The sequence below is a fragment of the Physeter macrocephalus genome, chromosome 18 (assembly GCF_002837175.3).
Source record: "Physeter macrocephalus isolate SW-GA chromosome 18, ASM283717v5, whole genome shotgun sequence".
Lineage (NCBI taxonomy): Eukaryota > Metazoa > Chordata > Mammalia > Artiodactyla > Physeteridae > Physeter > Physeter macrocephalus.
The window spans coordinates 81,418,057-81,439,340 of record NC_041231.1 but is presented as its reverse complement, the minus strand read 5'-3'; the positions used below and the strand labels follow the sequence as shown (position 1 = coordinate 81,439,340).

The 21,284-nt window shown below is 38.8% G+C and overlaps 2 protein-coding genes across 14 annotated transcripts in view; one reads left to right on the top strand and one right to left on the bottom strand.

Annotated features, from left to right (window-relative positions):
• C18H6orf141 (chromosome 18 C6orf141 homolog) overlaps positions 1-21,284 on the bottom strand; it is a 132,928-nt gene that overhangs the window by 82,648 nt on the left and 28,996 nt on the right. For 2 of the 13 annotated variants that reach the window (XM_055080187.1, XM_055080188.1), the window contains exons 2-3: positions 17,203-17,385; positions 11,898-12,002 (exon numbers count right to left, since the gene is read on the bottom strand). The exons of 2 other annotated variants lie outside the window; for them this stretch is intronic. The gene's annotated coding sequence lies outside the window, so the exon portion shown is untranslated. Of the gene's footprint in view, positions 1-9,578; positions 11,365-11,897; positions 12,003-16,942; positions 17,043-17,202; positions 17,386-21,284 lie in introns of those variants that run through there. 9 more of the 13 variants (XM_028478686.2, XM_028478683.2, XM_028478682.2 and 6 more) reach the window with 9 other exon arrangements.
• RHAG (Rh associated glycoprotein) overlaps positions 1,995-21,284 on the top strand; it is a 21,420-nt gene continuing 2,130 nt past the window's right edge. Inside the window, exons 1-7 of the mRNA XM_007101916.1 lie at positions 1,995-2,157; positions 11,222-11,405; positions 11,948-12,098; positions 13,832-13,979; positions 14,170-14,336; positions 16,456-16,593; positions 17,139-17,260. Coding sequence (XP_007101978.1) covers positions 1,995-2,157; positions 11,222-11,405; positions 11,948-12,098; positions 13,832-13,979; positions 14,170-14,336; positions 16,456-16,593; positions 17,139-17,260 — 1,073 coding nt within the window. The remainder of the gene's footprint in view (positions 2,158-11,221; positions 11,406-11,947; positions 12,099-13,831; positions 13,980-14,169; positions 14,337-16,455; positions 16,594-17,138; positions 17,261-21,284) is intronic.

Here is a 21,284-nt window from a genome sequence, read left to right as displayed (position 1 = left end):
ACGGGAGAGGCCACAACAGTGAGAGGCCCACGTACCGCAAAAAAAAAAAAAAAAAAAAAAAAAAAATTTCGAGAAGAAATTTAGAAGCTTCAACAAACTGCCAAAAGTGTCCATAGCACAGAAATATTAAGAACACTTGGCTTAAGACAAGGACCTCACCTCAGACAGCTGCTTTGGGTGTGCTGGTGCTTCCTCTGGTCCTGTAACCCAGCTGGGTGGTAATACTCTGGGAAATAATTCCACAGCCATGTAGGATGATGAGGAAACACAGGGCCCCCCAGCTATAGCGCTGAGAGGTGCAAAGAGCCTTTTTGGGGACAGGAAAAACCTTTTCTTCACTAGATCCATATGGGATCCTAGTTCCCCGACCAAGGATCAGACTTGGAATTCAGGGCCCCTGCAGCAGAAGCTCAGAGCCCTAACCACTGGACAGCCAGGGAATTCCCTGTTACTTGGTTTTTTACAACCTTGTGTAGAGTTTATCAGCGTTAGTACTTTGCCTTTATGATCTGTTGGAATTATCACGAGCACCCTTTGGGCCACTGCAAAACCAGAAATCAAAGTGGGGGACGTACATGTGTGCTCCCGAAGTTAACCATCTGAATCCACTCCTGTGGTGCCATCTTTCACTTAGTACGATAATCTCTAGGTCCTTCCGTGTCACCGCAAATGGCATTATTTTGTTCTTTTTTATGGCTGAGTAATATTCCACTGTATATATGCAGCATTCTTAATACTGAATGCAAGACCCTTTATAATCCAGCCCAGCTACCATTACAGCTTTATCACCAGCTACCCCACACCTGGTCCCTCCCCATTTCTCCCAGCTTTACCTAACGAATTGCTATTCCTCAACTATGCCATGTTCTTCCAAGCCTTATGCTAGTTCCTCTTTCTGTTTTACTGGTAAAGCCTATTTAGTTTTGTAATGCCTCCATCCATAGCATTTCATGTGCTAGTAGTGTTCTTGGGCCAAGACAAAATGAATTGCTGCCTTATTTATGTTCCCCAATACTTTTACAAACACTGTTATATTACTCATCTGTTTTTATATGATCACTTGCTTACATTTCTGTCTTCCCAACTAGATTAACTTCCTCAAGGAAGCTAATAGACCCGTTCTATACTTTGCTTACTTTTGTGTCTCCTAGAGGGCCCAGCTCAGTGCCTGTCACACAATTAGCATCGAGTTTCTGCTGAATTAAAGTTACATTAGAGTCTAGACACTAGAAATAATGCCACTTGCAGCAACATGGACAGACCTAGAGATTGTCATACTGAGTGAAGTAAGTCAGACAGAGAAATACAAGTATCATATGATATCACTTATATGTGGAATCTAAAAAATGGTACAAATGAACCTATTTACAAAACTGAAATAGAGTCACAGATGTAGAAAACAAACTTATGGTTACCGGGGAAAAAAGTGGGGGGAGGGATAAATTGGGAGATTGGGATTGACATATACACACTACTATATATAAAATAGATAACTAATAAGAACCTACTGTATAGCACAGGGAACTCTACTCAGTACTCTGTGATGACCTACACAGGAATAGAATCTTAAAAAGAGTGGATATATGTATAAGTATAACTGATTCACTTTGTTGTACAGCACAACATTGCAAATCAACTATATTCCAATAAAAATTTTTTAAATTAATTAAAAAATTTTTTAATTTAAAAATGTAATAAAAAGGGGGAAAATAGAGTCTAGACACTTGTGTGCAATAGATCATTTCCATCAGCTGGCTTCTTTCAATCTATATTGTATTTTCTTCAAACCAGCATTTACAACAGTTTGATTACAGAGCATAATTCACTCCAGTGGATGGGGCGTTTTCACCAGTCTTGCCCATTTTTTTTCTTGCAATGTCACTGGAGTGCCTTGAGCATGCAGCCTAATTCTACACACAGAGCAGCCCCTCTGTCCTTATCAACCTCCCACAGACCGTGAAGCCCTCAGTGTGCCTCTGTCCTTTGCCACAAACATGAGGTTCACATTCCCTCTCATGGCCATTGGCCTGGAAGTTGCCATGATTGTTTTATTTGGATTATTTGTTCAGTATGAAACGGATCAGAACGTTTCCCAGCAGCCCAACAGCACCAAGTCATCTACCGTGGATGTGGACAGATACCTTGACTTGTATCCTCGTGAGTAAGCAATCTGCTTCTTATTGTACATTTTTGGGTTCTCAGAATGTGGACCCATTTTAGGTTCTCAGAATGTGAGGTCTGTGAATACTGTAACCTCTAGCACTCTACATGGGAGCTACTTATAGAATTATGTGATAGTTCTGAGTGCTAAGGTTATTATAAGTTTATTCTGGGGCATCTGGTCTCTGTAGTTAATGTGTTTGGATAGAATCTGTGTTTATTAAAATATCAGAACAAGAAGCTGAAAATGTAAATAATTGATCAATGTTTTGTGTTGCCTACATGCTGCTAAATGACCTTATTTTTCCCTTCATCACTAGTTCTGCAAGGTATAAAAATATCCCCCCCCAACCAAAAAAAGGACTCAAAGTTAACTTTGGAGGAGAAAGAGTAGAAACAAAATGGAATATTGAGAAGGAATTCATGTAAGGGCCTTAAGGTATAAGAAGGGGTTTTAAGGATGATATAGGATGTAAATGATGTACTCAAGGTTTTATAATATTATGAAAGGAAGACCATTAGTTCCTCTGAGATGAGAAGAAACGTGTGAGCACCTGACATATTTTAAAAGCAGGACCCTTCCCTGGGAATGGCGACTGGAGGAAAGAAGGGATTTAGTTTCAAGTTAGGACAGGCAGGCTATGAAATACTAAGTATCAAAATAATAACTACCATTTACTGACTGCTTACTAGGATCCAGGCATATTCATCACCTTGTTAACCAGGGAGGGAGGTTGTAATATAATCCTGTTATATAGACTGTTTTTTCAGTGAGGCACAATTAATTTTAGTATTTATTATTTATTAAATGTTAAATTTTATTAATTTATTAAATTATTTTTATAGCGATACTTATTATAGTTCTATAGCATATGTCTAAGCTTTTTTTAAAAAATATGACATTTGTTCTCTCATTCCTATACATTTTTGAGCGAGTTTATATAATGGGGAGTATTCTCATGTAGAAACTGTGACCTAGAGTTGCCAAGGGACTCAGCCAAAATGCACATTCGCAAGTTAAGGGCAGAGTTAGGACCATAAATCAGAGACTCAGGGTCCAAATCTAGTTCTCTTTACACTACATAGATATCCAAAAGGGTTCTTGATTAAAGAATTTTATAATTTGCAAGTTCAAGAACACCAAAGCAGAAAAGAATTCTGTTCAACTCTGTATGCTTTTGTATATTTCGTTTCTTCATCCAGTAAACATTTTTACTATGCACCAAGCATGTGCTACAGCAAACTTACTCCAAGATAAAACAAGTAAGATGTCTTTATTGTAAGACGCCACTGTTCGGTACACATGTAAACAAAGAGCTGCAGTATGGCACAGAAACAAAATGCCAAAAATATAATCTAAGATTAGTGTTATTCAGATAAAGTTATCTTAAGAGATCAAAAGCTTCGTAATTTGCATAATTCAAGCTGAATTCTCTCAGTTCCGGTGTCAACACTCATAGGTAAAACTTCAATTCAGAATTTGAGATAAAAGCCAAGTTGGAGAGAAGAGTTACTAAACATGGTCATTTTTTTCAATCGCTTAGCAATCATATAACCTTTATACTCTGCTTGCAAGGAACATAGAAATTCATTCATTTTATGATACATTAAGAAAATATCTATTTAGGTCCCAATTCTCGTCAAGCAATCTTCAAGGTCCTAGGCTCTAGGCAGTAAATAAAGCAAAGCAAACAAAACAAGCAAAGTCCACGCGCTTACTATTACCGAAAGTGGAGTCTGGCTGCTCGCCGCTCAAAAGCCAATAAAGAAGCAAGTTTGGTGGAAAGGAAAGTTTGCTTTATTATAGATGCTGCAACAGAGGGGGAGGGCGGAGTCCTGTCCAAAGGCCGATTCCCCACCCCCCCGCGTCCCCCGACAATCAGGAGGCAAGAGCTTTTATAGACGGAGGGAGGGGGCTACATGCAGAAAGAGCACAGTCAGCTCTGACAGTCCTCTTGATATTGGTCATCAATGGTCTGATCAGTGTCATATTGATTGTTTTAAGTACAGTTAGTCTTTAGTTCCAGGGTTGGTTTGTTCCCATTTCTTTGAGGCCAATTCTCAGAATTGTGGCAGTTTATGTCATGGCTACAGTCTGGTCATCATGTAGTTAACTTCTTCCACCTGGCGGGGGTTTCAGTGTCTAAAAGGCAGCTCACAGGATGTGGCTCACGATATTATCTATAGCCCATGAGGAGGAACTAAAGGTCCTTGACTTTGGTTAATGACTAAACTATTATTATTTAGTCTTTTTGGACTGCTATTCTTTGCTTCTGCATTTTCTCACTTCTATTAAACTTATTCTTTGGCTAGAGTTTTTCCACAGACAAAAGGCAGGTGGAGAACATGGATGGGGGGAGGACCATAGGGTCCTGCTCTATTTCATTATGAAGTTTACATTCCAATGGGAAAACCCAGACCATATATGTATATACACACATATATATGTATATACATATATATATATGAATAGATATATATTCAATATGTATACTCATATTCACATGTATACTGTGCTGGGAGGGGAAAAGCATTTACACATATATACATATATGTATATATGTGTATATACATATATGTATATATGTGTATATACATATACATATGCATATCTGTGTATAATACAAGCAAATATATACATGTATATATCTGCTTGTATGTTATACATACACATAGCACACAGCCATACACTCACACACACACACTCACATGGTACTAAAATGCCACAGCAATAAACAAAGGAATATTTTAAAATAGATGTACCTGGACAAGGGGGATATCCTTTCAGCCTTTCTCAACCAGGGTTATGTGAATGAATTAAGTCTTACTAGCCCAAGGCATCCACTGCATACAATTAATTAACTTCTCTTCTGTGCTTCTACAGTGGTACCAATCCTGTACCATCTTTGAGAGAACTAGAAAATAGTTACTTAAATCATTGTCTTGTTCCATGGTTTAAATGAGAAATCTGATTGAGAAAGGCAGTTAATGTAGAGTCTGGATAGGTCTTTTTGATATGAAGTGACATTAAACAGAACTAAAAGAGGCAAGAGAATAAACTGTATGGAAACGGAACAAGGACATTTTATATGGAAGAAACGGCAAGTGCAAAGGCCCTGGGGTATTTAGTATATGCAGTGAGCAAGCAGGGAAAACAAACTCAGAAGTGTGAGAGTTCGGGTGCTACAGAGCCTTGTAGACCGTTGTAAGCAAACTGTTTTTATTCTGAGTTGATAAACAATTGGAGGACTTTGAGAGGAGGAGTATGATATGACTTAAGTTTTAAAGACATTCTTCTGGATGTTAAGTAGAAAAGAGTTTGTAGGGGATCAAAGGAACAACTAGGAAGTCATATTACGAGAACCATCCAGTAATCCTGAAGAGATATGAAAGTAGGCTGGACCAAGGTCATAATGGAGGAAGTTCTGAGAAATGGTCAAATTCTGGCTATAACTTGAAAGTATCGCTAAAAGGATTTTCTGTTATATCAGCTGTATCAAACATGAAAACAAGAGAGGGATCAAAAAATGATATCTAGGGCAGGATTCTTTTTCACTTCTTTAAGGAAACATCAAATCACAGTTGCCAATAATAATAATGGTTAACAATCAACAGCCAACACACACACACACACACACACAGACACAAACAAACCACAACATCTTCCTCACTTATAAGGGCAGTGAAGCCAGGACATAGGCAGGGGGCAGGATAAGGGAAGAAGAATTTAAGCAATAGAGGCCCCTGGGGGCCCAGAAGAGGGCATTAAGCAGAACACAAAGTGAAATTTTACATGGAAGGCAGTCTTCACTCATTCAAAATGCTCCCCATAACTCAAGTCTATACACAATTAAAAGTTCTCTCTTCCGTAAGGTGGCTCCCAAGATCTAAAATTCTGGTTAGTACTAATCTTCCAGTTCAGCTGTGTTATCACTGGTTAAAATATTTTGTAGAACAGCCCTAGAAACCACACAATTATACTAATTATACCTATATATTTTTTCCTACATTTCAAACAATTGATATACATCAAACTTATGCAACAGCATAAGTCACTGGAGAGAAGATTATTAAATATTCACTCGCTAAGAAGCAAAGTTCAAGTCAAGTCAACAAACATTTGGGGGCACCTACCTAGCACCATGGACTGTGCCAAGTTCAGGCACAACCTGAGACAACCATTATGTTTCAGTAGTGCTTTATGTGTAAAGACATGTATGAGAGGGTCAAGAGTTACAATTAATAATTTTTACTGATTCATCAAGGAATTTGTAAGTAAAACTGGCTTTTTTTACTGCAAGTGTGTGGTCATGAAGAATACCAGACTACTAGTTCAGTTTGGTACCACTGCTTTCATTCATGCTAAAGTACAAGTAGTTTTCTATACCATTGTTTTTCATCATCTGCGGAAATATCAACACAGTGAAAAAGTCAAATAACATCTTGAATTAGAATTATTGTAAAAATCATTTTAACCTCAGATTCCCTGAAAGTGTTTCCAAGATGCCCAAGATGTCTGCAGATCACACTTGAAGAATTACTGAAGGTATAGGTAAACTGGCAACGAATGTACACAGCACTGGAAATTATTTTATGAATTTCAATACCAGCGACAGATTAGTATGATGATTTATTTTTAAAATCACAATTTAAGAATATGCTCCTATATTTATTCAGATATCATTCGGTTCATTTATTTATCTATTTATTTATTATTTTGGCTGCGCCACGCAGCTTGCAGGATCTTAGTTCCCTGACCGGGGATTAACCCAGGCCAGGGCAGTGAAAGCACCGAGTTCTAACTACTGGACTGCCAGGGAATTCCTCATTCAGTTCATTTATTACAAAAGATTCAGCAAATCTAGATATATGTGACAGGCACAAGGTTACAAAAAGTGCAGGGTAAATGATTCCTAGGAAATTGTTTGCTGCTATCCTAAGTGATACAATGCTTGAATTAACATGCTGTGTTTTATAATCTAACAATAAGATACCAGCCTCCTGTATGCTGCCTTTGAGTTGACTCATTTTGTTTACTTAAAAGGACTGGAAGCAATGAGCACAGATAGAACCCATATCTTGGCTTCTAACTACCATTTTCCACTCAGAGGCTCATTCCAGGTCAGGGCAAAGAAAGCTCAAGGTAAGCCAAGTGCATAAAGGCAAACGGGGCCATGTCAAGAGAACACAAGATCCTCCTCCTAGCCAAATTGGGGATAAATAGAGCATTAAAAATAATAATGGTATGACGGTAATAGATTATAACACACTGAAACAAAGAAAAATTGATGATAAACGGGCACAGACAAGCACATAAACAAATAAAATAAAACCAGAGGAACGTGCACAACGTTACAGCTGTGCCCGGCAACACTGTGCAGAGCACTGGTTCTTGAAGTTCATCTAGAAGTATGCCAGGTAAAGAAGTGTTGGGTATAGGGGAATTCCCTGGCGGTCCAGTTGTTAGGACTCGGCACTCTCACTGCCAGGGCCCCGGGTTCAATCCCTGGTCAGGGAAGTAAGATCCCACAAGCCAACGTGGCGTGGCCAAAAAAAAAAACAGTGTTGGAGGTGGGATGGGGCGGACATTCTAGGCAACAGGCGTATACAGGAAATAAAGGAGAAAGAAGGTTCTGTTTCATTTTTTTGTTGGTTGGTGGTAGGAGAGGAAGAGTTGGAATCATCAGTTGCATTTTAAAGACATTGAGTTATCAGGGCTTAAAAGATCCCCTAGTCCAAGATAAATGTGAAGTAAAATATAGAACAAAAATACCAGACGTTGCCAAGTTTACTTTAGAGGCTAAAGTTGCCTGCTATTGATGGAGACAGACAAATACTATAAGATATCACTTACACGTGGAATCTAAAAAATAATACAAATGAATCTATATACAAAACAGACACAGACTCACAGACATAGAAAACAAACTTATGGTTACCAAAGGGGAAAGGGAAGGGGAGGGACAAATTAGGAGTATGGGATTAACAGATATAAACTACTATACATAAAGTAAATAAGCAACAAGAATTTACTATATAGCACAGGGAATTCTACCCAATATCTTGTAATAGCCTATAATGGAACATAATCTGAAAAAAAAAAAAAAAAGGCAAATCACTATGCCTTATACCTGAAACTAAAACAGTATTGTAAATCAACTATACTTCAATTTTTTAAAATTGCCTGCTACTGAGAATATCTGATTTAGACAAGTCTTGGCAGTCCTTAAAACCTGTCAGAAGACTTCACAAAAGTTCCAATCACTAAAGAAATCCCTTTTTCCTTCTATGAAGAGGATACTTAATTCCTTTAATGGCAGAGTCTTGCCCCATAAAACTAAACTCATGACCCTCTCCTTTGTCCCCACCCGCAAAAAAACATTCCTAGTGCAGGATGAAAGACAATACATAATCCTAACTGTTTATAAACCTTTTTATCCATACCTTTCATACAGAACCATTATTTGTCAAGAGACTTCTCAACTTTGTAAGCTCTTAGATGAGGTTCTTAAAGCCCCCTTGTGGCGAAAATCAGTAACAAGAATTAGATTTGGGGGAGGGGTGGGAAACAGTGGAGCACTGTTAATACAAGAAATTCCTCCCTCTATACAATGTCTGGTTTTCCAACAAAGGAAGAGAGGGATAGAATCTGAATAATTGTTACTCCCGGTGTGAGACATTACAAAACTAGTTAAAACAATTTTTAAATTCGTTGGTTACTGCACACTTTAAAATCAGCCGATGACAGGAGGAACAAGAGTACTCTCGGAAAAAAGAAAAGAATGTTTAGAAAAATAACTTGGCGTAATGAAAAAAAAAAACAGTGAAGACAGTAAGACTGGGTTCTTATTTGTATTCTAGTTTTGTGATTATAAACAACTCACCTAACTTCTCTGGATCTTAGAGTCCTGACCTAAAAACAAAATAAAATAAATGAAACAACTTATAGAGCTAGGAGAAACTTTGGGCTTCATCTAATCCAAACTGTTCTTTAAAGAGGAGAAAACTGAGTTGCAGAAAGGTCTAGGAAAATCATAAACACTAAGTCACGCGTACTCTCCGAGCTCCACTCCAACTTAGTCTATGAGCTAGATCAAATGTTTACGTAAAAAATTTAAATGGTGGTAAAACAATCTGTAAAAATAGATGAATGTATGTGGTCACCTATATTTCCAAAATCAAACAGGTTGATGTTAGTTGACAGTTGCCCATCGGCAGGTCAGGTAAAATCCCAATTCTGAAGTTCTCTGGGAAGATATGAGGAGATGAGGGGGGGCATCCAGAATGCGGGTATAAGTCAGATTATTGCCAATAGGCATTACCTCAAAGACTGCAGCATTCTCCTCTCTGAGACCTCCCTCAAAGCTGCTAAGGAGAGGGAATCTTCAGAAATCTATTTTTCCCATTTTCACCCTCTTCAGTCTGACTGTCTTGGGAGGTTGCACCAACAAACAATAAAATGACCAAAGGGCTCACTGCATGGATGGGGCCGAAAGAATGATGACACTGTGTGTGCCTGAATCACCAAGTTTGGTCTGGTTTTCTCATTCTCTTTATTACATTTGCAGCACTCACATACAAGTGAGACTAGCTTCTAGACCACCAAAGGACCCTCGTAATTCAGTCTATGATGCCAACTGCTGTCTGTCCTGGTATTTGTCATAGAGTAAGATGGTAGGGTAAGTCCCCACGGCTCCAACCAGCCCTTTTCAAATACTGGGAATCTTTAGAAAGACAGCATCTTCATCCACTTCCGGGTTTGTGATCACTGCCACAGATTAGTTGATCGGATTTAATCTGAAAAGTCTGAAAAAAATGTAGTATGCAAGCTGTTTTGGGGAGAGAGTCAGGACAGTTCTACAGAGACGAGGGGAGCCCAAAGGGAAGGTGCTACAGACTCTAAGAGCGACATTAGCCTGAAAGAAGGTTATTGGGGAGTGTCTTATGATCAACACCTGCAGCAGAAGTGTTTGGGCAGAGAGAGAAGCCTCAGCTAACCCCACCAGAAACTCTGAGACTGGGATTGTCTAGCTTCAGGTGGCCCTCTCCCGAGGCAAGGGGAAGCTCATGTGAACCAGTCATTGGACTCAGGCTTCCCGAGGGAAGGCCTGTGACCTGTATAAGACAAGAGTGTTCCCCAGAGGGAAGGGAGAGCTCTCACCTGGCAGCACTCCCTACAGCCCCAGGAAATGTGAAATATAGTTTTTGCAGTATTGCAGATGAGAACACTGAAGCTCCCAGAGAATAAGTGACTTGCCCAAGGTCTCACAGTCACGTGATACAATTGGGGGATATCAGCCTACATCTCCAGAACCAAGTCAAGTATCTGTTCCTCAAGAGGATACAGCCTTCCTTCTGTTGGCTTAGAAAGTGTTAACAAAGACATTATCCCATATGACTTGAATAATGATCTAGTAAGATTTCCAGGGCTGGTCCTATTATACACATTTGATAGATAAAGACAGCAGCTCATTCATTTAGTCAATGTTGCCTCTTTTCCTATATGCACACTTTTATGACAGGTTCAGGGGAGCAAAGGATGAATATGTCCTAATCCCTTCAATCAGGAAACTCACAATCTAGTGCAGGCAATGGACACCTCACCAAATAACTATTACCGTGTGATACGTGCTAAATAAATGGTAATGCAATGTGACAAATGCTAAAGCTGAGGTTTGGGAAAGACAAGAGGAAATATTAATTTTCCCTGGAAATATTAGGAAAGTCTGCAAGAGCGGGTGATACTTGCACTGTGTTTTGCAAAGTTTTCCTCAGGTGGAAAGCAATGGAAAACTCTTCAGGGAGAGGATGAAAGACACACTGGTATGATAGTGCATAGTCTTCCAAGAAAAGGCTCAAACACTGAATAATTTGCCCAAGGTCTCCTGGCTAGTAAGTAACCAAGCTGGCACTTGAACCCAGCCTTTGGCAGCCCAGTTAACGTTCCTTTTGTAGTGTTTTTTGAAAAGGAAGTAGCACTTAGTAAATGGAATATGCTATGATGTAACACTTTCTCACTGGTCCCCTTATGAAGATTTTTTTTTCCTCTGCTCTTTTGCAGTCTTCCAAGATGTGCATGTTATGGTATTTGCTGGGTTTGGCTTCCTCATGACCTTCTTGCGAAAATATGGCTTCAGTAGTGTGGGCATCAACCTACTCATTGCTGCTCTGGGCCTCCAGTGGGGCACTATTGCACAGGGGATCCTGCAGAGCCATGGAGAGAAATTCCACATTGAAATCAAAAAGTGAGCACCCCTTATTTTCCAACCATTGTGTTTTCAGAGCAATTGTTTCTTAGTCTCTTGACAGTCAGCCTCTGAACTAGCTTGCAAATTGTTTCCTTTCCATGGTAGAAGATTGTTGGGATCCAAGGATCTAAATCAATGCCTTGCTCAACTGAGCTGGACCATACATTCATGTCTATATCCACTATGATTTGACCTTAAGGGTATGAGAAATCTCCTTCCATAAAATTATTATTCCTTCCTTATTAAGGTAATAATAATAATTATTATTATTCCTTTACCTTATTAAGGTAAAATCCTAAATGAGGTAAAGAACAGGTAGGTTAAAGGAAATGTGAGAGCAACTAAAGATTGTATGGTCATTGGAGGTGGGGGTGGGCAAGGACGTGGGAGAGGATAAAAGTAGGCCTGGGAGAAGCACCTGATGGGGACAGGTGGGGAGAGGGCCCTTGAACTCTGGACAGGGTGAGGCTATAGTTCATTACAACTCACATATGTGGGGTGTGCATTATTCTTCAGTGTCTTCTTTCTTCTTCCCTCAGCATGATAAATGCAGACTTCAGCACAGCCGCAGTTCTGATTTCTTTTGGAGCTGTCCTGGGAAAAACAAGTCCAATCCAAATGCTGACCATGACAATTTTAGAAATTGCTGTCTTTGCTGTCAATGAATATCTGGTTGTCGAGATATTTGGGGTAAGTGTTCTAGTGATACTTACCTAGCTTTGAACATCACAACACATGTATTGGATGCCCACTATATTCAGGGACAAACCTCGGTGACAGTGATACCATAGCATATAGTAATCATAATGATCATGTGAGCGCCTACTGTAAACCAGGAGTTTTATAAACATTATTTAATTGCACTATCACCACAACAGTGTAAAGTAGGTATTATGATGTTACTGTTTATACACAATAAAACTGATGATCACAGATGCTAAATGACTTACTTGCCTGAATCTGGATTCAAATCCAGAATTTTCTAGCTCTACAACTCTTTTTATTAAAATACATTTTCTATCAATGATCAATTCCTATTTATATTTCAACTACTCATTGAATAGCTCTTTCAAAGCCTTTTATTAAAGCTTAGATGAAATTTCTTCTCCTCCGTGAAAATCTCATTGATTCCCCCAAGGAAAATAAATAGAATATTTCCGGGCACTCTCCAGTATTTTATTTATGCCTCTATTGAACATGTAATTCAATAGCAAATACTTTTGGTAACTTTCTAGGTGTCATGTGTTGGTGATTCAGTGTCAAACAAATAGTTAATGTCTCTGTCTTCATAGGGTTTACAGTCTAGTGGGGGAAACAGACATCCAACAAATGATCACACATTCAACCATCTACCTATAGAATCACGCACACACACACACAAATATTATAAATTGCAGCACATGCTTTGAAAAACTAAATAGAGCGGCTCTGAAGGAGTACACCTGAAAGACCTAATTTAGACTGTGGAATCAAGGAAGACTTGTCTGAGGAAGTGACAGCTAAGCTGGACCTGAAAGGTACATAGGAGTTTATCAAGCATGAAAATTTAAATAAATTAATAAATTTGTATTCTTTTCCTACTTTAATAAGTACAGAGCAATGCCTTGGGTTTGGCACACTGACCTTTCCATGTAGAGACAAGAAATGTAGGAAACTGGATCAAATCCATTGTGTCTTAAAGAGGGACCTAAAATGCACTTCTTCAAATGAATCTTGGACCTCAGCTGGTTTTCTTTTTCTTTGGGATTTTTTTTTTTCTTTTTTTTTTTTTGTGGCGGCACTGAGCAGCAGGTGGGATCTTAGTTCCCAGACCAGGGATCGAACCCGTGCCCCTTGCAGTGGAAGCACAGAGTCTTAACCACTGGACCGCCAGGGAAGTCCCTCAGCTGCTTTTCATATCATCATTGCAGGGTGAAGCTTCTTGAAACTTCAAGTCTTTGAGTTACAATGAAGTGAGCTTTTACTGCAATGTCAAGTGAAGGCAAAAATCATGTTTGTTTTGTATCAAGTGCAGTGCATAATATTTCCCTGAGAATTTCCATAACCTGGAAAAGTAACCTAAAATGTATTGAGTGCCCACTAAGGACCTAACAGTTGAAAAACATGGTCCCATCTAAATCTTACCACAAACTGTATTAGCTGGGTAACATTTCCCCATTTTACAGAACTGGAGATTTAAAGAAGTAGAGTAATTTGTCTAAAGTCACATCAGAGAAGTACCTGACCTAGGATTGAAAGTCAGTTCCGTGTGGCTCCAATGCTTGCACTTTTTTGTTTTTCATGATCCTGTTTTATTCCCTTTCTCTGACCATTTTTTCTCTCTCTTGATCTTTTTTTCTTTAACCCATGAAACAGTTCTTTCATTGACCTCCCTCCTGTAGTGAGTTTCACCTCTATTTACATGAATGTTTTGCCACCCTCAGGCCTCTGATATTGGAGCATCAATGACCATCCATGCCTTTGGGGCCTACTTTGGTTTGGCTGTAGCAGGCGTCTTGTATCGATCAAGCCTGAAAGAAGGGCATCACAATGAAGAGTCTGTGTACCACTCAGACTTGTTTGCAATGATTGGTGAGTTGGGAATGAACTTGTCTGATTCTTCTCTATTTGGTCAGACGCAAGGGAATACCACTATTTTCCCCTAACTCTTAGATAACAAAACATAAAAGTAAAGACGTCTTGTCAATGCCCAAGGCAAACGGCTTCCCCTGGACTGTCTTCCATATTCAGAACTAATATCCCTTTTTGTGATTTACTACAGGGACTCTTTTTTTATGGATATTTTGGCCCAGCTTTAATTCGGCCATCGCTAATGCTGGAAAGAACCAGTACATGGCCATCGTAAACACATACTTCTCTCTTGCCGCCTGCGTGGTTACAGCCTACGCATGCTCCAGCCTTCTTGAGAGCCGAGGCAAGCTCCATATGGTAAGTGCCATGTTAACCCCCATGGAACTTTCGCTAAGCGACCCTGATGGCTGCTATGATGACTAGTTCACTTCTGCATCACTGCTGAGCTGCCCGAACAAATCACAACACTGCAGACCTTGGAGAATAATCTGAAAATAACATTCCTTTATTCTTCAAATGTGTACTCTGGCAAATTAAAAGTGTTATCATGGAATTTACAGTCTAGTAGGGAATATAATCATGCAAAAATCAAAGATCTGAAGCATATTTCTTTAATGATAGAGCTAACTGTCCCCAAGTTCTTAGAAAATCTTTTTAGAAACAGGAAATTCTACAAGAGTAGAAAAAGAGAGTGGGAGAATGCAAGTTGATTTTATTTTTCTAACAGCAGATATTTCTCCCAAAGAAATAACAACTAAATGTAATGTGGGATCCTGAATAGGATTCTGGAAAAGAAAAGGGATATTAGTAGGAATACTGGTGAAATTCAAAAAGGTATTTAATAATATTACACCAATGCTAATTTCCTAGTTCTACAGTGATGTAAGACATTAACATTGGGGGAAACTGAGTGTGGTATATATGGAAATCCTCTGCAATATTTTTGTAACTGTTACATGTCTAAAATTATTTCAAAATCAAACTTTTTTAATATCTCCCACAAAATAGTCTTTTGAGTTTCTTGCCTAAGAGCTTAAAGAAATATCAGTGAAGGAATAATCCTCAGATCAGCCACTCTTCTTTTCTAAGCTGAGGGAGAAAAAAGATATTGTACCAAAATATTACTTTCTTTTTTAAAATTTTTATTTATTTATTTTGGCTGCGTTGGGTCTTCATTGCTGCGTGTGGGCTTTCTCTATTTGCCTCGACCGGGGGCTACTCTTCATTGCGGTGCACGGATTTCTCATTGCAGTGGCTTCTCTTGTTGCAGAGCACGGGCTCTAGGCGTTTCACTAGTCGTAGCACACGGGCTCAGTAGTTGTGGCTCACAGGCTCTAGAGCACTGGCTCAGTAGTTGTGGCGCACGGGCTTAGTTGCTCCGCGGCATGTGGGATCTTCCCAGACCAGGACTTGAACCCGTGTCCCCTGCATTGGCAGGTGGATTCTTAACCACTGCACCACCAGGGAAGTCCCACTAAAATATTTCTAAGCATAGCTAAGGACATGTATTTCAGTTCTCTACAAATTGTTTCATGAGAAAAAATTGAAAACAATAAAAAGAAGCAATCGTACATGTACAGCTCAGTGGTTCTCTTTCAAAAGTACTGATAACCTGTCTTCCTCTGGCAGAACAGCCAGAATATGATTTTTCTGAGGAATTCTGGTAAATGGAAACTGGTTACTCTTTCTTCCACCCTCAAATGTTCTCAGAAGAGTGACACTTGCAAAAGCTGTTGTCTTTGATGTGTAATGTGTACATTTCAATGTCTCTAGATCCCCTCTTTGATTATTGGAATATCATGGACTCTGCAAAAGCACACAGTGGCCACAGGCCTCTTTCAGTTCACGGTAACCACAAATGCATTCCAAAGCTGCATAAAGAGGCAGAACACTGCCAGAATAACTGCTATATATTCCCATCCTCCTACTACAACTTCTTTTTATTTCCTCACATCCCTCTCCACACTGGTCTTACTAACCTGATCTCTCACACATGACCAAAGAACCCTACAACAAGGATACCAAGTGTCAACTGCTGGGATGAAAGGCCTTCTGAAATTAAGAAGAACCTTCTTCTTAAAAAGGAATCCTGGGACTTCCCTGGTGGCACAGTGGTTAAGACACCACGATCCCAGTGCAGGGGGCCTGGGTTCGATCCCTGGTCAGGGAACTAGATCCCACATGCATGCCGCAACTAAGAGTTCACATGCCACAATTAAGGAGCCCTTGAGTCACAACTAAGGAGCCTGCCTGCCACAACTAAGACTGAGTGCAACCAAATAAATAAATAAAAATTTTAAAAATAAATAAAAAGTCCATTCCCCAATAATATTAAAAAAAAATAAAGAACGAATCCATAACCCTTCCAACTGAAGAATATGTGGTGTGTGGAATCCACTGAACCCACGATTGCTCCAGTCCTTCTGAACTCCTCCTCCTTCCTCTCACCTCACTCACGTTTCTGTGCCCTACACAGGTTCACATTCAGAATGCAACCCTTGCTGGAGGAGTGGCTATTGGCACTAGTGCAGACATGGCAAATACCCCATACTATGCTATGATCATTGGGAGCATTGCAGGAATGGTCTCCGTGTTTGGGTTCAAGTTTCTGACTGTAAGTATTAACAGACACTCTGAGTCAAACTTTGGATCTGCCCCATCATCTTCTCACATCCCACCAGCAGAGAAAAGCTATGAGAAGTCCTTTCCTAAGCACCTCTCCTTAGGTCATTCAACATATCAGTGTTCCAGTGGTTTCTACTCTTTCTTGCTTTCTTTTGTTTATATCAGTTACTTATAACAGTATGAACTGAACGTACTTGTATTACTTTCCTCAGGGCAGTTCCATTAAAAGTTTTGTTGTTGTTGATGTTTGTTTTGTATAATTAAGGACTCTGAGCCCTATTCATGAGATTTAGGATACCATCAGTAGGTAAGAATGAGTAGGAGTTAAAGTCGCTCACCTTCAAATCTATCTACCTAAGACTGAAATGAGCAGTTTTGCCACCAGTGTATTCAGATTCTTTGATGTAAGCAGGTTTCAGATGAAGATGGGGAACTGGCCTGCAGATAAAAATTTTCCTGCATGGTTATTGACTTCAGTCACACAGCTCTCTATAGCTAACAAAATAATAAAGCTTCCTCTTTTTACAATTTTAGCCATTTTTCACTACTAAACTGAGGATCCACGATACGTGTGGGGTCCATAACATACACGGCTTACCTGGTGTGATAGGAGGCCTCGCCAGCATTGTGTTCATAGCCTTGGAGACAGCTGACACGTGAGTGAAAGAATGGGTTTTCCTGTTCCCCAAGGTCAAGTGCTGTTTTCTCTTACTCTTAGAGAAACCCAGTGATGAGAGAGCTTTTTCTTTAGCAGTCCAGACCACAGTTCGTAAGTACTGTTCTTATTGAAGCCAAAGAGACACAACCAAGATAAAAGAATTGTATTGGACGATGATTCTTAACCAGCATTATTAATGTCTTTTTTTGTTTAATTAACATTAATTTAAATTTCTCTACCATAGACAACTGTCTCATTGCAGATAGTACAATTTGATCATCACATTCAGATTACAGTAGGCTTACTCTTTCACTTGGTCCTACCAAAATCAAGCATATGGGGCATATGTGATGAACTGGCAACCTTTGCATCCAATCCACACAAAGAAGAATGAGTAGCATAATGTGGAGAGCATTTGGATCTGGGGAATCAGAAAGACTGGCATATGGTTCCAACTTTGCTACCTAGTTAAGTGGCTTTTGACAAGTCACTCAGCATTTCTGGTTCTAAGTTTTCTCATCTGTAAAATGAGAGACTTGTACTATTTATTCTCTGAAATCCCTTCTAGGCTCTAACAGACTTAGATTCTTCCCTAAGTGGCCAGAGAAAGAACAGCCATCAGTCAAATTTAGGAGAATGGAAGTGATGCCATAAGGCATCAGTCGTAATTTTATGCAACAAGATTGGAACAATTTGATATGAATGTCATCCATGCAAAACAGCTAGGAAAATTGTAGAGTTCAGATCACTCAGGGAGTAAGGAAGGAGGAATCAAAATGTTCAATTTTTGATTGAAAACATGAGGAAAAGGTGAATGTGTTTGATGACATCTCAACAAGACCACTGGCTGGAGTTATACAATATGAAAAGAAAGTGTTTCTCTTCATTTTAGCAGATTAAAATATTACCATGTTAAGACCAGTAATGATAAGTATTTGAAAAACTTGCTTCATCATATTTTCTACTGAATAGAAAATTTGCTTCCTCTTCATGTGTATAGGTGACCCATTTCTTCTGTTGTTTTTTGTTTTTTGTTTTTACTACTTTTGTAAATTTGGAGGACAACCCCAGAAATGTCACATCTTCTTTTAGTTCTTTCCAGGACCCAACAGAGTGTTGAGACCAAACACTAATGTATTTTAATGCAAATCAAGCGTGACAAAAGTTTGAGCTAAAGAGTTCAACTCCTAAGTATTATAGTGTGTAAACGTTCTGCACACACACTTAAGAGGTGTCTCAGGATTAGAAATAGAGGAATTCTCGAGCATCATGCCTGCATCAGTTCTATAGATGCAATAAAACTAGTCTGTCTGGCTCTCAAAGGCTGGTTCTTACTGGGTGGCCAGATTTGGGGTAGGTTTCATGGTTAAGAGTCTAGTCCTTGGGTATACAGGTTTAGCAACTTCTTAATTTACTCAGGAGGCATTGAGGGGGGCAAGCCTTGGAAGGCCCATTCACATGTGTGGGTAAAATTCACACATATTTCACACAGCAGATAAAATACCTTTGTACAAGAGCTAAATCTATTTACTCACATGTGTCTATTCAGAATATTAAAATGCAAATCGGTTTTCTTGGTAAGCATAGAACAAGGAGAAGTTAATATACTTAAGGGACATTTTTTTCAAGTTATGGCAGCTTTACTCTAATAGTGCTGTTAATTTTGTCTAGCTCAGTGCTTTTCAAGCCTATTTTATCATGGAATAACTTTCATCAAAAACATCTTTTAATACCTTGTAAAAGATCTTGGCAAATTCTTGTAAAATTAACAAGCAGCTTACAAAAGAAGAAAATCAGATGAGTAAATACATATTAAATATTCAACCTTGCTAATAATCAAAGAAATGCAAATTAAAACAAGTTATCCATTTTTCAGTTATCAAATTGATAAAGATTTAATAAATTATAATATTGAATGGTGGCTAAAGTGGAAAAGTGGGGATATAAATTGTACAAGGTCCTATTTGGAAAAGCCTTTAAGAAGAATATAAACCTTTACTGATAATCCCATTTCTAGATAGGTTTTATTTTAGGGAAATTATTGGACAAGTCCATAAGCATATTCCTAAGAGGATATATTCTCACAGCATATTTAAAAATATGAAACATCAGAAACAACCTAAATAGCCAACCTATAGAACTATAATTACAGTATATTTGTACAGTGTAATACTCTAGTAATTAAAATTATGATCCAGATCTACATTTACTGACATGAAAAAACATTAAGATTTAATGGGAAAATCAGTATCATGACATGGTTGCATTTTTATAGAAATACTTGCTTATATTTTACATGTTTATACTGATAAGATTGGAGGGAAATTAAACTTTTTCCCTTCTTTTCTTAATTAGTGGTTTTGAAATTTTTACAATGATCATCTATTACTCGTACAATTTTTTCTTTAGTAGAAAAATAATAATAAACCCTTCAAATAAAGAGAAAAAAAAGGAATCTGAGTTAATTACTTTCTTTTCCCTGAAGGATGAGGAAGAAACAACACATTCTCCTAGTTCAATGGTTTGCTTTCCTGCAATAACTCAACTATTTGTTAATTTCCTGTTAAGAGTGAGGCACTGTGCTAAGGAGATTCCCACACTCCTGGTTCATTTGACACCCGTATGCACTTCTATAGCTTTTTATCACATTCTTCTATTCCCCAAATTATAAGGAATTTTTCACTCATTAAATTTTTTTTAAATTAATTTTTACACTCATTAAATTTTAAGGTAACTACTTCTAAGATATAGATACACTTTAATATTTTCAGTGAGTTGTCCCTACAATACATGGTAAAATTAGCTTTTCTGATTTTTAATTTCATCACAATTGTTTTTTGGGGGGATGAAGCAAGGAGAGATGGCTGCTTACATTTGTTTTGTATATTGCTCCATCCTCAGTGCCTAGAAGGGAAGCTGGCACAAAGCAAGTACCCAATAAGTAGTTGTTGAATGAATCAGATTGCCATTCAGAACCTTGTACCACATTTTTAGAAAATACTAAACCCTCTAAGGAAGACCTTTTTTTTTTTTTAAACATCTTTATTGGAGTATAATTCTTTTACATTGTTGTGTTAGTTTCTGCTGTATAACAAAGTGAATCAGTTATACGTATACATATATCCCCATATCTCCTCCCTCTTGCGTCTCCCTCCCAACCCTCCCTATCCCACCCCTCTAGGTGGTCACAAACCACCGAGCTGATCTCCCTGTGCTATGCAGCTGCTTCCCACTAGCTATCTATTTTACGTTTGGTAGTGTATATATGTCAATGACACTCTCTCACTTCGTCTCAGCTTACCCTTCCCCCTCCCCGTGTCCTCAAGTCCATTCTCTACAGCCACTACGGAGAACAATATGGAGGTTCCTTAAAAAACTAAAAACAGAACTATCATATGACCCAGCAATCCCACTACTGGGCATATACCCTGAGAAAACCATAATTCAAAAAGAGTCATGTACCTCAATGCTCATTGCAGCACTATTTACAACTGCCAGGACATGGAAACAACCTAAGTGTCCATTGACAGATGGATGGATAAAGAAGATGTGGCACATATATACAATGGAATATTACTCAGCCATAAAAAGAAACGAAATTGAGTTACTTGTAGTGAGGTGGATGGACCTAGAGTCTGTCATACAGAGTGAAATAAGTCAGAAAGAGAAAAACAAATACCGTATGCTAACACATATATATGGAATCTAAAAAAAACATGGTTCCGATGAACCTAGGGGCAGAACAGGAATAAAGACACAGACGTAGAGAATGGACTTAAGGATACAGGGAGGAGGAAGGGTAAGCTGGGATGAAGTGAGAGAGTGGCATGGACATATATACGCTACCAAATGTAAAATAGATAGCTAGTGGGAAGCAGCCGCGTAGCACAGGGAGATCAGCTCGGTGCTCTGTGACCACCTAGAGGGGTGAGATAAGGAGGGTGGGAGGGAGATGCAAGAGGGAGGGGATATGGGGATATACGTATGCATATAGCTGATTCACTTTGTTATACAGTGGAAAC